This window comes from Spinacia oleracea, chromosome 1 (assembly GCF_020520425.1).
Source record: "Spinacia oleracea cultivar Varoflay chromosome 1, BTI_SOV_V1, whole genome shotgun sequence".
In the NCBI taxonomy this organism is placed as follows: Eukaryota; Viridiplantae; Streptophyta; class Magnoliopsida; order Caryophyllales; family Amaranthaceae; genus Spinacia; species Spinacia oleracea.
The window spans coordinates 127769243-127785153 of NC_079487.1; the positions used below are offsets into that span (position 1 = coordinate 127769243).

The 15911-nt window shown below is 32.8% G+C and overlaps 3 protein-coding genes across 4 annotated transcripts; 1 reads left to right on the top strand and 2 right to left on the bottom strand.

Annotated features, from left to right (window-relative positions):
• Nucleotides 1–1055: 1055 nt before the first annotated feature.
• On the bottom strand, nt 1056–4982 carry LOC110783007 (jasmonate-induced protein homolog). Its single transcript, XM_021987309.2, has 3 exons — nt 4827–4982; nt 1988–2367; nt 1056–1319 (listed from the first exon to the last, which is right to left on the bottom strand). Exons 2-3 carry the CDS (start codon nt 2339–2341, stop codon nt 1128–1130), a joined length of 546 nt encoding a protein of 181 aa, XP_021843001.1. The 5' UTR covers nt 2342–2367; nt 4827–4982; the 3' UTR covers nt 1056–1127.
• Nucleotides 4983–9431: 4449 nt separating this feature from the next.
• Nucleotides 9432–11032, top strand: LOC110783009 (uncharacterized). 2 transcript variants are annotated; one of them, XM_021987310.2, is made up of 3 exons: nt 9432–9591; nt 9756–10143; nt 10634–11032. In XM_021987310.2, exons 2-3 carry the CDS (start codon nt 9760–9762, stop codon nt 10826–10828), a joined length of 579 nt encoding a protein of 192 aa, XP_021843002.1. In that variant the 5' UTR covers nt 9432–9591; nt 9756–9759; the 3' UTR covers nt 10829–11032. The 2 variants fall into 2 exon arrangements, with proteins under 2 accessions (XP_021843002.1, XP_021843003.1); XM_021987311.2 differs by having other exon boundaries at nt 9453–9591; nt 9753–10143.
• A 2277-nt stretch (nt 11033–13309) lies between these two features.
• On the bottom strand, nt 13310–14955 carry LOC110783010 (uncharacterized). Its single transcript, XM_021987312.2, has 3 exons — nt 14800–14955; nt 14209–14656; nt 13310–13701 (listed from the first exon to the last, which is right to left on the bottom strand). The coding sequence occupies exons 2-3, from the start codon at nt 14614–14616 to the stop codon at nt 13489–13491; spliced, it is 621 nt and encodes a 206-aa protein (XP_021843004.1). The 5' UTR covers nt 14617–14656; nt 14800–14955; the 3' UTR covers nt 13310–13488.
• Between the last annotated feature and the right edge of the window lie 956 nt (nt 14956–15911).

The following is a 15911-nucleotide window of genomic DNA, read 5'->3' on the forward strand; positions in this document are numbered from 1 at the left end:
TTTCATTAATGATCTTTGCACACATATAACTTGAAAAATATGTTAATTAATCACTTTAGTTTGTCATCATCAAAATCATATTGGCTCAACAATCTCCCTTTTTTGATGATGACAAACCAAGGCAAAGTAATAATAAAACTAACATGAATTTAGTAGCAAGATTATTATTAAGTAGAGAATAAAACATAAATAAAAATGAATTATCTTGTAGATGTAGAAAATAAGTATCTTTGACCTTTTTCTTCCCTATTTTGACATCATCAAAAAACATATTTTGTTTCAAGAATTTATGAACAATCTGCCAAACTTACCGTGACATCACACTACCAAAAACATATACGGAGTAGTTAATTAATGGTCAAATATGAGGTAAAAAAATATTAATGTTATTAAACATAAATCTAGTAATATTAGCCATCATCACGCATACATCAATTAATCAGCCAGAGAAGCTAAAGTGTATTGTAACATGTATTATCTCATTTTTACCAAAGTACAACATATTTTAAAAAGCAAGTCAATTGTCCAATGGGTTCCTAAAGAATAGATCGATAGATAATCAAAGGCTAATTTATGAGGTAAAGGTAGGCAAGGATCATGAGATGAATAGATAATAATCACAACTGATTACAATGTTTAACTAATTGGTTTTATTGTTTAACTAATTGGTTTCATTACTCAACTTATAAGACACCAATATGGTATTTTGTGTAAGACCGCCTTATATAAAAGTTTGTATAATCACAATATACACAGTTCATATTTTATTAATAGGATCTTATTCGAACTTGTAGGACCTTATTGAAAGTTATAAGACCTTATTAGAATTCATAGGATTTTAAAAGACCTTATTAGAATTCTTAGGATTTTAAAAGACCTTATGAGACCTTATAAAACCTTATTTAGTTTTAGTAATAAGACCCTATTGACACAAAATAAAATATATCTATTTGTCAAATTAAGATAAATGCAGGTTACTATATAAGTGTATATGCATCCAACAATACCAATAAGATCTTGACCTAATAGTTAAAATTGAGTATGTACGAGATCACTGGTTTAAATTTCCTCCCCTTTGTATATATCGGAAAAGAAAAATATGCATCGAACAATATATATATGCGAATTTATTTTTTGGCTACGTCAAATAACACTTTAATTTTGGTGATAACATCCAATACAATTGCCGCAGATGCAATGCTTCTAGTATAATCATCCATGTAATATATTTGATCCGAAGAAGCATCCAATTTCGATTCGACTTCATCCCAATCGATTTTACCCGAGTATTTGCTTATATCCCCGGCTTCTACATATACCTGTCAAAAATAAATGGGTGAATAGTTAGTTAAAATTAGGTATCGGATTTTATTAAATTCGTTTCAGTGTGTACTTTTATAATATTAAAACTTTATAATTTTTGCTATTAACAGTTAAATATGTGCATTGGGGACCATATAAATGGCAAGAGTAGAACAAATTAAAACCCGTAAAAGTAGTATAATAAGTTTTTTTTTTGGTGCAAATGAGACACAAGGGCGGAGATGAGAATCGATCCCAGGATCACCTAGAACCGGAATAGAAGCTCTAACCAACTGAGCTATCCATCACTTTCAGTATAATAAGTTGATGTGATAAATTCAACAACAAAATTGTGCAGATCAATTGTTTGCTTGTCAAGTTTAGAGATTGCAGATACAAATCCGAATATATTTTTATTATGGAAGAAACAAAAAGTGATTCATCGGCATTTATGGTTGACAACCTTTGTGTAGTACTCGGTATGATATACGGAGTAGCTAGAAAGTGAAAAATTAACTAAAATGCCCTTAATTTTTTTTTTAATGTACTCTTTTAAAATCTAAAACTTTTATATATATTAGTACTCCGTATAATATAGTTCAGTTGTGTTGGGTGTTTTTGAAGTATGAATCGCACATATCGCTTGCATTTAGATTTAGATCTAGATCGAGATAAGTAATAATACCTTGCTTGAGGTAGAGCCGTCGGCAGGTACATGCCAGGCCACGAGCCATGCACAATTGTTAGATCCATCTTCCACATTACTACCAGCGTATACAACGGCAACCTTGGAGCCAGCCGGGTCGCCGGAAGGTTTCCCTCGGGTTGTAATCCCACGAGTAGCGCCTCGATTTATGGTGAGAGGGTAGGTGCCAAATACGGAGCCAACCCACACATGGTGGTCAAGAAGCTGTAAATTCAGTCCCAACGTTTCATTAAGTATGTTGGTTGATGTAATATCTTTTGCAGCCTCATCATTACTACCTGCCGTATGATTACAATTTTCCGGCGCTGCTCGGGACTGTAGCATGCTACCCATATATACTTAATACTTAGCTGTCACACCTACACAAAACGTACATCACCAGTCTAGTAAATGGGGTGAAATGACAAAGGAGGCGTAAGTAATGATTATAAAGAGGGAAATAATGTAAGAAGTCATGGTTGGCAAAGGGTACGGTTGTAATTTTAGGAAATATTAGGACAAAATTAATTATTCTACATTCACTTTCGCAAACCTCTATCTGCAAAAACCTCTTATATTAAGGCCATGTTTGGTTAGGAGCTGTTAGCTGTTAGCTGATAGCTGGTTTGACTAGCTATTAGCCGATAGCTGGTTTGACTAGCTGTTAGCGGTTAGCTGTTTGCATTAGCTGATTTGACTAGTTGGTTGCATTAGCTGTTTGAGTAAAAGTGTTTGGTAGGACAAAAGAGTCATTTTCATCCACTTTCTCAAACATCTAATTGCAAAAAGCTCTTATATTGAGCTTTTTCACCCCAAAACTCTCTTCCAATCCTCTCCTAACCAAACACTCCCAATTAGCTTTTTTTAAAGGTCAAACCTCTAATTCACCCCAAAAAGCTCTTTTTCCCTCAAACCTCTCCTAACCAAACACCCCCTAAATTTTTTTGAAATTAGCTTTTTCACCTCAAAACTCTCCTAACCGAACACATACCACTTTCAATTAGGGTTTGTAAAAGGTCAATCTCTTCGAACCAAACATTTCCTTAGTATTAACTAGTAGACCATGACAATGTTAGTATAAGTAGTACGGATTTTTATGTGCAAAATTAATTATTGTGTTATATATAATCTTGCATATATTTTTTATATCTATGTTTTGTTTTTTAAATTTTAAGATGAACTCAATTCTAAACACTGAATAAGTTTACGACAACTTTTGTGTAAGACCGCCTTACCGGAAGGACCACTTTCATTACTTAATTAATTGATTTTGTTGCATAACTAATTAGTTTCAGTGTTTAACTAGTTAGTTTCAGTGTTTAACTAATTAGTTTCAGTGTTTAACTAATTGGTTCACGTGCTTAAATAATTAGGTCTAATGTTTAACTAATTGATTATATTGTTTAACTTATATGACATCAAGGCAATTTTTTATGTAAGACCGCTTTATGTAAAAGTTTATAATAAGCTTAACTCTTTAAAGATAATTTTATGTTATTTAAACATTAGTTAATTTTCATTCTTATATTTGACGAGTAAGCGTAATACCAAGGTGACCTAAGAATTGAGTTGTGGGACGACTGCGCAGGACCCAAAAGTGTATGTAAACAAATAAAACAATTACTTCGTATTAATTACACTTTTCGTCCCTTAATATTCGACCCATTTTGACTTTTTTCATTATTTACATAATTCACTTTAACCCTATTTTATTTTTAGTATATATGAAAATAAATGTTAGTATATAATATATTGTTGGCTTCATCTTAATATATATATTTTCAAAATATTAATATTTTTATAAGTTTTGTTAATACGTAGTTAAGAAGTTGGTGGTCAAAGTGTGCATTGACAAGCGTGTCCGATCAAAACAGGTCGAGTATTAAGGGACGGAGGGAGTATGTGGTATATTCTCCCCCTCTCAGAAAAAGCTTTAAAGATTGAACACATAATGGGTTCTAATAATTGTATGCTTATGCACTCCATCCCTTTCATAATAATGTTTCAATTTGATTATGAAAAAAAAGTTTTAATTCAGAATTTTGACACTATTCACAATTGAAGAAAATCTTCAAAATTATTTCCAATACGTATATAAGAAGAAAAAAACATATTCATGTGATGTCTTGTTTGATTCGTCTCAATGACTACTTTAATAATATCAAAATATTATAATTTTTGCTAATGTAAAATTAGAGATATAAATGATACAAAATATGCATTGACAAAAGTGAAAAGTATAAATTGAAATATGTTTATGGAAAGAAGGGAGTATAAAAAATAAAAGATGACCACATAGCAATATATAAATAGTAAAAAAGTTAAATGCTTTCCAAAAAAAAAAAAAAGTTAAATGGTTCAATCTATACTATTATTAAATCTCAATGGCATTTCATGCCATCTCGCCACATGTCGCCACCATTAGATGGCAAATGACTTTGCATAGGCACATTGACATATAATATTTTCTTACAAAAACATTAAGAATTAATAAATGCAAACATCTATGCTTGAACCCATGATATCATGTCCATAAGTTATAACTTTAACCACTAATCCAATAATACAACTTATGATATCTAAGCAATTCAAAATATATAAGTTATGTTTATTAATACCTTGTGTGAAAAATTTAATGGCTACCATTGTTATACATTTAAATAATTTTCTTATGAAACTAAACTATACTTAATTTCTTTTTTTATTTTCATTTTCATTTAGGTTTATTTATGATTACGTTTTTTTAACATATCAGTTCATATAAATTTACCGAGAGCAATAAAAAACAGTTCAAAACCCATGCTAATATTATAAATATGATACAAAACTAAATAGTCACCTGAGTAAACTTTTGTTGATCACGAACCTCCTATATGGAAGAAGAGCCTTGAGTGCGTAACTCACTACAAATACGCAAACCTATATATAGAATTATAGATAGAACACACAACTGCGTGCTCAGGCACTAATAATGAGATTCGGTGGGTTGGGGACATCAACATAGATATATACCAAGTAATTTTTTTATGGTTGCAAATGAACCACAAGGTGTCAAGGATAATACTCATACCAATCCTAACACTTATAAAGTCTCATACTTTTATTACTATTCACCCAATAGTGTAGTTATCGATATACCCCTAATTTCCTTCTTTAATTCTTTTTGTCTTATTCTTATTAATAGAGTAATATCTGTTTCACCCTTAGCTCATGTAGCTTGTTCCATGACTTCCATATGCTTCCTTACCCGTTTATTTTTTGAGTCATTTCTCTTTGCTAGCTTTCCTCCCCTTTCATTCGAGCCCTAGCTCCTCCGCCACTAACTTTTCTCTCTCCCTCCGATCTCGCGCTTGTTACCCTCTTTTTCTCCATCCATTTCTATTTCGGTGAGCTCAGATTGATTTCTTTTCTTTTTCTGCATTTAAATCTATTTCCGAAGGTGAATTAATTTTTCCATTTTTGGTGTGGTGTTAATCACTTATAAAGTCTCATACTTATATTACTATTCACCCAATAGTGTAGTTACCGGTATGCCCCTAATTTCTTTCTTCCCGGCCCCTTTTGTCCAACATACCCATTGTCAAATTGCATATACATTTCTTATGGCTATGTATATGCCTTTGCGAAAGAACTTTCCAAAAACTTGTTATTGTAATTTTAACTTAACTCTAGCTATTGCGGTGAGTGTTTTTTGAAGGAATATCTGGAGTTTGAGATCTCATGTTCCTAGGAAATACCTACATATCTTTTGGCTTGTTTTTATGCCTCCAAGCAATTAATGACATCTACGTTGTAACATATTTGTATTTCATGTTGTCCATTACACGCAATTTGACCTTTGGCATGACATTTTTAGCATTTAATATATAATTGCAAGCGATCGTCTTTTACGTAACATTTTTACAAATTAGTTTTTATACCCGCGCACGATCCAACAACTAGTTATAATAAAAATTATGAAATCGAATCTACGACCTAAACTTCACGTACAAGTCTCACACGAATATATGCCTTCTTATCTTGCCTTTTTATTTGGTTATTTGTGTCCAGTTGTCTACAACACGATCCCACCAAGTTCAATAAGCAATATTCTTCACGGCTTACAAAGGATTTTTTAGGCAATTTGGAGGACGGTGTTATATTTCATGTATGTTGCTGTCATTAATTAGCACCTGTGCCTAGGTGTTGGGCTCCCCTTATTCCAGTTTCAAGTCATCCCAAATGCATACACAAGAATGGGTGTGATGATTTTATTGGTTTATCTCTCAAGTCTGCAGACTGTAATGAATTGTGAAGTTTTTTTTTTAAATGTTGGCATGATTCAACATTTGTCTCAACAATAGATCTGGAGATGCGTTACCTGTAAAATCAGGTCAGTTTTATTTTGTACATTCGTCCCAGCAATAGATCTGGAGATTCAATACCTGTACAATCAGGTCAGTTTTGTGACTCAACAGAGGTTGAGGTTCATTTTGTGGCCCATAGAGGTCTATTTTCATTGATCCATATATATATATATATAGAGAGAGAGATCGATCAATTTCATGATCCATTGTGATCTTTCTTTTGAAAAGACCCATTGAGGCTCATTTCTTCAAGGCAATATTGGAAGTTGCAGTTTGATCTGAATAGTTGTGACAAAACAATAGCCAACATCTATGCTTGTTCAAGAGGAGCTCTTGGTGCAGAGTTAATGAAGATTTTGTTTCAAAGCTTTCAAACTGAATATGTTTATCACCATCTCCAATTTGAGGGGGGTATTGGAGTATAGAACATTACCTTGTAACTAGCTTGTAAAAACTTATTATAAATACTCTAGTTTTGTACTATCTCACTACATTACATCATTAATAAAATGTAGATTGTTATTTTCTCTCTCAAAGCCACGAGCTCCAAGCTCATCAATGGCTTCCCTTCTCTGTTCTTGCTTTCTTCTTTCCTCATGAATTCACAAATTTAACAAGGATAATACTCATAACAATTATAATAAAGATTATGAAATTGAATAATCTATCGTACACGTACAAGTCTCACTCGAATATATGCCTTCTTATCTTGCCTTTTTATTTGGTTATTTGTGTCCAGTTGTCTACAACACAATCCCACCAAGTACAATTCCATGAGATATAATTTATTCTTCTACTTTGAGTGACCCAAGTCCACATTGATTTTTGGAGTACAACTAGTTGTAATGGTTATTTTTGTGTCTATGTATTCACATTGTAGATGGTACAAGCACAAAACCAAAAAAAGAAACATTAAGGCCCTGTTTAGTTCACCTTATTTCAGGACCTTATTGCTTATTTCAGATCTAATCAGATCAGATTAGAAAAAATAAGTTAAGATCAGATCATATCAGATCAGACCAGATCAGATCAGATCAGATCAGACCAAATCAGATCAGATCAGATCAGATCAGACCAGATCAGATCAGATCAGATCAGACTTTTATTATTATTATTATTATTATTATTATTATTATTATTATTATTATTATTATTATTGGTATATGTTTATATCATTGTTATTATATATATTTCATATTTTATTACTATTATTGCTTTAATAAAAAATGATTTTGTTGTCGATGCAATTAAAATCTATTATCTAAGGCATAAAAAAACATTAACAAAACATTCAAATTGATCATGTCCAAATTAAAATCATTAAATCCAGATCAGAAATAATATGATCAGGTCATGTCCATATCAGAACTGATTTTTATAGATCAGAACCATTATATATCCAGACTAGAACTGATAATATCAGATAATATCCAGATCATAACTGATCTGTACAGATCATGTCCAGATCATGTTCAAATCTGCAAAGATCTTGTCTACATCAGAACCGATCCTTACAGAACCAATATGTTCAGATCAAAACCGATTTGTACAGATTATGTCCAGATCAAAATCGATATGTCCAAATTATAACTGGTCTATATATCGACTCTGTACAGATTATGTTCAGATTAGAATTGATCTGCAAAGATCATGTCTAGATCAGAACTGATCTGTACAGATCATGAACATATCAGAACTAATCTGTATAGATCATGTCCAGATTAGAACTTATCTATACATATCATGTCCAGATCATGTCCAGATCAGAACTGAACTTCACAATTCATGTCCAGATCAAAACTGATCTGTACAGATCATGTCCACATCATGTCCAGATCAGAACTGATCTGTACAGATCATGTTCAGATCATGTCTAGATCAGAACTCAACTGTACATATCATGTCCAGATCAAAAATGATCTGTACAGATCATGTCCAGATCATGTCTAGATCATAACTGAAATGTACATATCATGTCCAGATCAGAACTAATCTGTACAGATCATGTCCAGATTAGAACCGATCATGTCCAGATCATAATTGATCTGTACAAATCATGTCTAGATTAGAACCAATCTGTACATATCATATCCAGATCAGAACTTATACTAGATCATAACCGATCTATCTAGATCATGTGTAGGTCTATCTAATATAAGGAATAGTTAAATCATGAGCAACTCTGTGAATAAATAATAACAATATTATAAATTTGTGTAACATTTATTTTACACGTAAGTTGTTTAATATTAATAAATGTAGATTTTTGTTTAAACTTAATTTTGAAGAATCAGATCAGATCAGATCAGACCAGATCAGAAAAAATAAGTTTAGATCAGATTAGAAAAAATAAGTTCAGATCAGATCAGACCAGATCAGATCACATCAGACCATATCAGATCACATCAGATCAGGAAAAATAAGGTGAACTAAACAGGGCTTAATTCATGCACGATGCACCTAAGTTAGAAGTCTAGAACAAACCAAGCTCAACATAGGCATCGACTCGCGCAATTATCACCCCTAATAAAAAGCCCTAATAAAAGATTGGAGTGCATGAAAAAATCCCTTCCTAAAAGGTGAGTCTCTTTTTAGTTACAATATTTATAGTTGTGGTGGGGAAGTAATAATTTTAAATAGTTAAAATTGTATTCAATGATACATGCATATATGTGTAAAAATAAGCTAATTGTTTAATTTGATGGAGTAATCGCTATAAAAAATTGTACTATTAACGACGGAAATCCCGTCGTTAAAGACCAATAATCGTTGATTAATGGCGGGATTTTCTGTCGCAAACTCGTCATAAAAAGGGGTCGTCGTTAATGAAAAATTCCGTCTTTAACCGTCATAAAAGACATTTGCGACGGTTGTTTCCGTCTTTGTTTGGTTGTTAGTCACGTCGCAAAAGACTTTCGTGACGGGATTTTTGACCCGTCGTAATTAGGTTGTTGTTAAACATACAAATTCTTGTAGTGAACATTGAGAGACATTCCAATATCAAGTAATTTGATGGATACATAAGCTATGATAAGAAGGTATCGGATGCAGATAAGATAAGCTAGGCATCGTATTCATATGCGCTAAAGATAATATAGAATCATGAATCAAGGATGAATTTGGTTCCATGCATGGTTGTCTAGTTGGCTATACTAGTATAAATAAGTGAAGGAGTTAGTGGTAAGATCATCAACGTAACACAACAAACTTGATTACCATTTACGAAGTACTTGGTACGAAACAACTAGTGTGATCAAGGTAAGTACGTTGTATATATTTGTATTTTTTTTCTTATGAATGATCTAGTTTTATTCCATATATACACAATGTAGTACTCCGTAATTAATTAATATGAATTGAAGAATAGTACATTGTAATTGTAATTGTAATAGTAATTAATTAGTTTGTGAATTGTGAAGCAGAACCATGGCCTCCTCACAAGCAGCAAGACCATCCATCAGTTCAAAGAACAGAGAGATTTTGGATGGGATAAAGAAGAAGGTGCATGCAGAAAATGTAGGAAATCAGGCAGCAGCCCAAACAACCACACATGCCGAAATGCTGAATAATGGGGTGGGAACCGTAAAGTTCCAGGAGAAGAAAGATTGGTCTGGGTCTGTGTTTGGCTCTTACCCTCAAAGTATTGCTACTAGCCGTTCCGGTAAGTTTTCGCACCGAGGTGTCCCACCTCAGGACGTAGAAGGCTCCATGGGTGGCATTGTATATGTTGGCCCTAGGGTTCAAGGTGGTTCAGATGATTGTGCTTGGGTTTTTGCTTGGAGCGTTGCTGGCGATGGTACTCCTAACAAGGTAATTCAAATATATAAAGATAACACTATATATAACGTACATCAAAGTCAAATAAATAATTATATAATTTATATTACCTCGTATTTCACTTACAAGTTCCCACAAATTAAAAGGAGTACATACATATATCGTGTTTTTACATAGATTTTGTACATACTTGCTCCATCTTTTAATACTCGCAACGTTTGAACTTTTGCCACTATTCATATAATTTACTTTGACTATTCGTAGTGTTTTTTGTATAAGATAAAACATAGTCATGTGGGATCTTGTTAGATTCGTCTCAATGTGTATTTTCAAAATATCAACTTTTTATAATTTTTGCATAAAGAGAATTTAAGATATAAATGATCAAAGTTGTGCATTGGAATGCGTGAAACTAACAAACGTTGCGAGTATTAAAAGACGGAGGAAGTATATGATATGGGATCTAGTACTTACATTAATTAATTAAGATACTAATTCATTTCACCATCCATTAATTTATTAGGTCTATGCTGAATGTGGGCTCGCTTCAAAGTATCCTCCTGGCAATATTAACTGGGACAAAATTAAAACTTCACTGACAACAGCTAGCTCTGAAATTGAATACTCTGACGATACTTCTAGATCTGAGATCTCTGCTTCTATTGATGCTTCTGGCAATACTCCTGCTCTAGCTGTTGTCTTCCAAGTTAACCCTTGAATACGTACTCGATTTGTACGATCGAGTTGAGCTCAGCTCATTACCATTATCTATCTACCAAGTATAATCCGATGGATCGAGCATATAATTACACTATTATATTTATGTAATAACTAAATAATTGCTCTTCACCTTCAGGTTATACTTTATGCTACTATGTTGAAATTTCCTACTTATTAATATAATGCTATGTTATTAAATCTATCTTACATGCGTCTTTACGATTTTATGTTTTTTTTTTCATGTTAAAGCAAAATCTATCTTTTTTTTTCTAATGCACTTAGGGACTATTGGTGGAATAATTTTGGTAGTTCAACATTAATGCACCTGATCAGCCATTTTCCGGAAAAAGGAAACTGAAATTGTTCGGGATGTATGAAACTGTTGAATAATAGTTTGAGTTGAGTCTGGTAGGAGGAGGATTGGTGAATTATTGGTGATGGGTGGACATTATATAGTTAGGGATAAAATTATACAAATTATGACAAACAAGGTGGTATATAATTTAAGGAGTAAGAATAGATGTTCTCCAAAATAATAAGTTTTTATCAGTGATATATAAATTAAGTGCCCATAAAAATGATTAACGACACTCTCGAAAAACCATTATCGATATTCTATATATCGTGACTTTTATGTATAATTTAAAATACATTAGATCTAAAAGTATATCTCTGCGGAATAAGTTTTTAAAAGTGTTCGTACTTTAACAATTTAATTTTAATTATCATATTCCTGTCAGGTTATGTATGTCATGGTGATATGGAAAATTTGGTATCGAGGTTACAATTTTTTTTTGCCTCACCCAATACTATGGCGACTTATACTCCTTTTTTTTCTTTTCGATCTTCTTAATTTTGACAAAAAAGTATCATTTTGTTCTAAATTGGAAGGATAAATTAAAAGGTAAACATACAATAGATAATTAATTGAAATTTAAATTGTTGGGCGGTGGGACGGATAAGACGGGTATTTAGTGGTTATCTCATGAGTATCCATTTTTTCAAATCAAAGGGTATATAAATATCTAAGTGGGTGGTGAGTAGGTAATAGTTTTTTATTTGTTCACGCACATGGATAAAGGGCGGGATGAGATTACATATATTTACTTAACTTTCACTATTTATTAATTTTTTAGTTACTTCAAGGAATATCAAATTGTAGATTTAAAAGACACAAAGTTGAATGTAAAAAAGACATATTAATTCATCTTGATAACTTAATTATCAGGCATATGTTTGACAAGAAAATATTTAGCTCAAAGTTATCTTAAGAGCCTAAAGAAGACGAAATTGTAATTCATTTTGTACTAAGATAATAGGAGCAGGAAATGGAGTCGATCAAGGGTAATTCTTGATAAATTGTAAATTCCTTATATTTTATTAGATAACCATCTTAACATATAAAATTAAGGCGCTTATGATGATTTGTATTCTCTTCCTGACTAGCTTAACATACTATTCAATATAAACGTGTAAAATTGAAGTTAGCAAACGATGTAAAATATTGTTTAGAACCATGTTCCTGAATTCTTGAATTTACCATATTTGATGTAGCACACACTATACTTAAATGTAAGGTATACATCTTTCAAAATTCAATAACCCGTAAAATAATTTATAATATAACACTATCTCCGTTCCTTAATATTGTTCCTTACGCTTACTATTTGCACGGATTTCAATACAATATTTAACCACTTATATATCCAATTCCGTATGTAAAAAAAATTATGAAAATTAAGTTGTCATTCTGAAAATACATAACGTACGTAACGATACCAATCTAACAAGATCTTACATGATAACGTTTTGATATATATATAACAGTGAGAATTTACGGTCAAAATTCTCATACTTTGGACACATATTCTCTGGTGTAAAGAGCTTTCAAGAACAGAATAGTATGTATTACATGAAAATATTAAATTTAAAACAGTAATAATAAAGAAAGGACATTTTCCCCTCAAATAAAATGACATTTTAATTAGGTGGACAGACTGAACACCATTGACTACAAAAAATGAAAATCATTTTATTAACAAGATTCAAAACTGGGGAAAAACCAAACCCTAACTCTTCGAATCTCGTCGCATTCATAATCATCTTGTTACGGTGTCCCGTTAATCATCTTGAGGTGGAAAAAAGTGTCAACTCGAACATCGTGAAAACTACGGTATTTAAATTAGTAAATCGTGCATCGCACGGGTGTTATACTAGTTGTTAAAAATAACATAAAACCATTATTATTGCCAATATAAAAATGACAAAGCAAGCTAAGGGGAATCGATTACACACTTCCTGCCTACTTCAACTTAAACTCCGATCCTCAACTAGTCAACTTATGAATGGCTGCATGGCTGCAAGCCTGCAACGTACATTAGCCTAGCTACTGGCCTACTGCAGTTTGGTTTACTTACTGATACATTTGAATAGAGTTGAACAACGAGATTATAAGGAATTTAGAGAGAGAAACAAGATATACAGACAATATTACCATTATAACCAAGGGGAATTATATATTTATTCGTAAGCATACATATAGCTTAGTAAACATGATAAGAAAGTAGTTGCAAAATAGAAAAAAGACGGGCCGGGTTAATGATATAATTAAGTGCCCCTTTTGGTTATAGTTGAGTGACAGATCGACATGGATATAGTTCAAGGCTTGGGGTCGATGATTCCAGCCTGATAGAAGGTAGCAGCAACCAAAGCCCGTTTATTTCCATTGTCCTTAATTTCAGCAACGGCTGCGGCAAATGTTGCATTGTTGTCGTAGTACCTACTTTTGTCGGTCGATGCATCCAGTTTTTTTTCTATTTCACTCCACTCCATTTTCTCTAGCTTGTAAGGATCCCCAGCTTCCACATACACCTGTAAATAATACATTTAATTAAATTTCTGCTCTGTTCGACTTACTTTGACTTATTTCAGTCAAGTACGTACTGTGTGCTAGCTACTACTTCCGTTTCACAAATATATTAAGATTTTCCTAGCTTTTTTTGAAACATTTAAAGTAGGATATATAAATTAAATATTTTAGTTTCCAATTTAATCATGACACATAATCATGCCATGTCATCATTGTGACACGGCTTAATGGTCGCATGTTGCGACCTTTATCATTTTCGAAAAATAAATAAAGTAAGAGGAAGTGTGTTAGAAATTGTATATATTATGGGGTAACAAAAGGTAAGATAGTAAAGTTTTATGTCCAAAAGTAGAATAAAGTAAGGTGTAAAGAACATTATGAAACGGCCTAAAAGGAAAATTGTGAAGATCATTCTGAAATGGGGTTAGTATATGTATAATTGCATACTTTTGCCGTCCATAATGAACTCTATATATAACTATATAATATACGATTTGTGATTGACTTACCTTGTTCACTTGATTGGAATCATCGGGCTTATCCCAAGCCAAGAGATATCCAAGAGCAGGAGCCATCTTATCAAAAGTAGCATAAATAATGGCACACTTGGAGCCTACAACCAAAGGAAGATGTCCATGCGAAGTAGCACCTTGGTGCACAAACACACCAAGAGCTTCTCCTCCGATTGTCCCCGAAGGGTTGGTTACGAATTGTCCCTTAGCACTGTGAGTTTTCATAAGCCTTATTGGCCGATGCAGGTCATTTTCCATAACACCTCCTACTGCAACCAACTGATATTGCCCATCCGCCTTTGCATTGTCATTGTTGGATAGGACATTTTGTGCGTCTTGCATCGCCTTTTCGATTGCTGCTTTCTGTTTGTCATTGAACACCTGAGGTTGTTGCACTGAAGCCATTGTTAACTTCACTTAGCTAGCTACCTGCTTCTTCCAAAACCTACAAATCACAAATATAATCGAGTAGATCAGGGGAACGCTTTGATAATTAAAAAGAACTTGAACATGATTTTCGTGAAAGATGTTTTCTGTTGAATCAAATGGAGCCGAAGCTCGGATGAAAGAAATAGAGTGAGTATATACCTTAAGTAATAGAGCAGTTAAAAGAAGTTTATGGTTTGCAATGTACTGAGAACCTTGGTTTTACCAAGTTTGTATTTATAGAGGGAGTCGAGGCTGAACAGTTGTGCATGCACATATTATTTTATTTACGAGAATCAGTGAATAAGAATCCATGAAAGTTAAAGCATAAACTTCTCTTACAAGATAAAATAAAGGAATAAATACTACTTCTCGTGTTTTTTTAGTTAAAACAATTTGACTTTTGACACTATTCACATAATTCACTTTGACTATCAATTGTGAGTTATATATGCTTAAGAAAAAAAAAAATATAGTTATGTGAGGTATATCTTGTTATAATCGTCTCATTGTATAAATTTGTAATATCAACTTTTCAAAATTTTACTCGCTGACTATTAAAGATTTTTTTATATCGGTGAAAAGAAAAATATATTGAGCTCAAGCCAAAAGGCACTAATACATCAACAACACCTAGAAAGGGTGTACCTATGAAGGGTCTCACCAACACTACAAGAATTTGTATCTTTAAAGACAACCTAAATACGACGGGTTAAAAATCTCGTCGCAAAAGCCTTATGCGACGGGGCTAACAACAAAACAAAGACGGAAACAACCGTCACAAATGTCTTTTACAACGGGTTAACGAAGAAATTTGCCATTAATGATGACTTCCTTTTAATTATGACAGGTTCGCGACAAGAAATTCCGTCATTAATCAACGATTATTGGCCTTTAACGACGGGATTTCCCGTCGTTAATGATACAATTTCTTGTAGTGCAAGCTTAAGGATGATCCAGAACCACTAAGCTATTGTACCTCCCAACAAAAATACATTACAACTTGTTTGTGTTACTAAGAAAGACATAACAAAACAAAAGACACCCGCCTATATAAGGAATTGAACCCAAACTCTATGTATCAACATTGCTGACTGGGATAACAATCAAACAATGACGGGAATAACCGTCGCAAATGTATTTTACGATGGGTTTACGACGGGATTTCTATTAACGACGGCCCCCTTTTATGACGGGTTCGCGACAGAAAATCCCGTTGTTAATCAAAAATTATTAGTCTTTCGCGACGGGATTTCCCGTCGTTAATATTACAA

Coding starts and splice junctions, on each gene's coding strand:
- LOC110783010 (XM_021987312.2), bottom strand. CDS start 14,616: ATGGCTTCAGTGCAACAACCTCAGGTGTTCAATGACAAACAGAAAGCA. Junction 13,702..14,208: donor ATTCCAATCAAGTGAACAAG/GTAAGTCAATCA, acceptor TATTATTTACAG/GTGTATGTGGAAGCTGGGGA.
- LOC110783007 (XM_021987309.2), bottom strand. CDS start 2,341: ATGGGTAGCATGCTACAGTCCCGAGCAGCGCCGGAAAATTGTAATCAT. Junction 1,320..1,987: donor ACGGCTCTACCTCAAGCAAG/GTATTATTACTT, acceptor TATTTTTGACAG/GTATATGTAGAAGCCGGGGA.
- LOC110783009 (XM_021987310.2), top strand. CDS start 9,760: ATGGCCTCCTCACAAGCAGCAAGACCATCCATCAGTTCAAAGAACAGA. Junction 10,144..10,633: donor GCGATGGTACTCCTAACAAG/GTAATTCAAATA, acceptor TTAATTTATTAG/GTCTATGCTGAATGTGGGCT.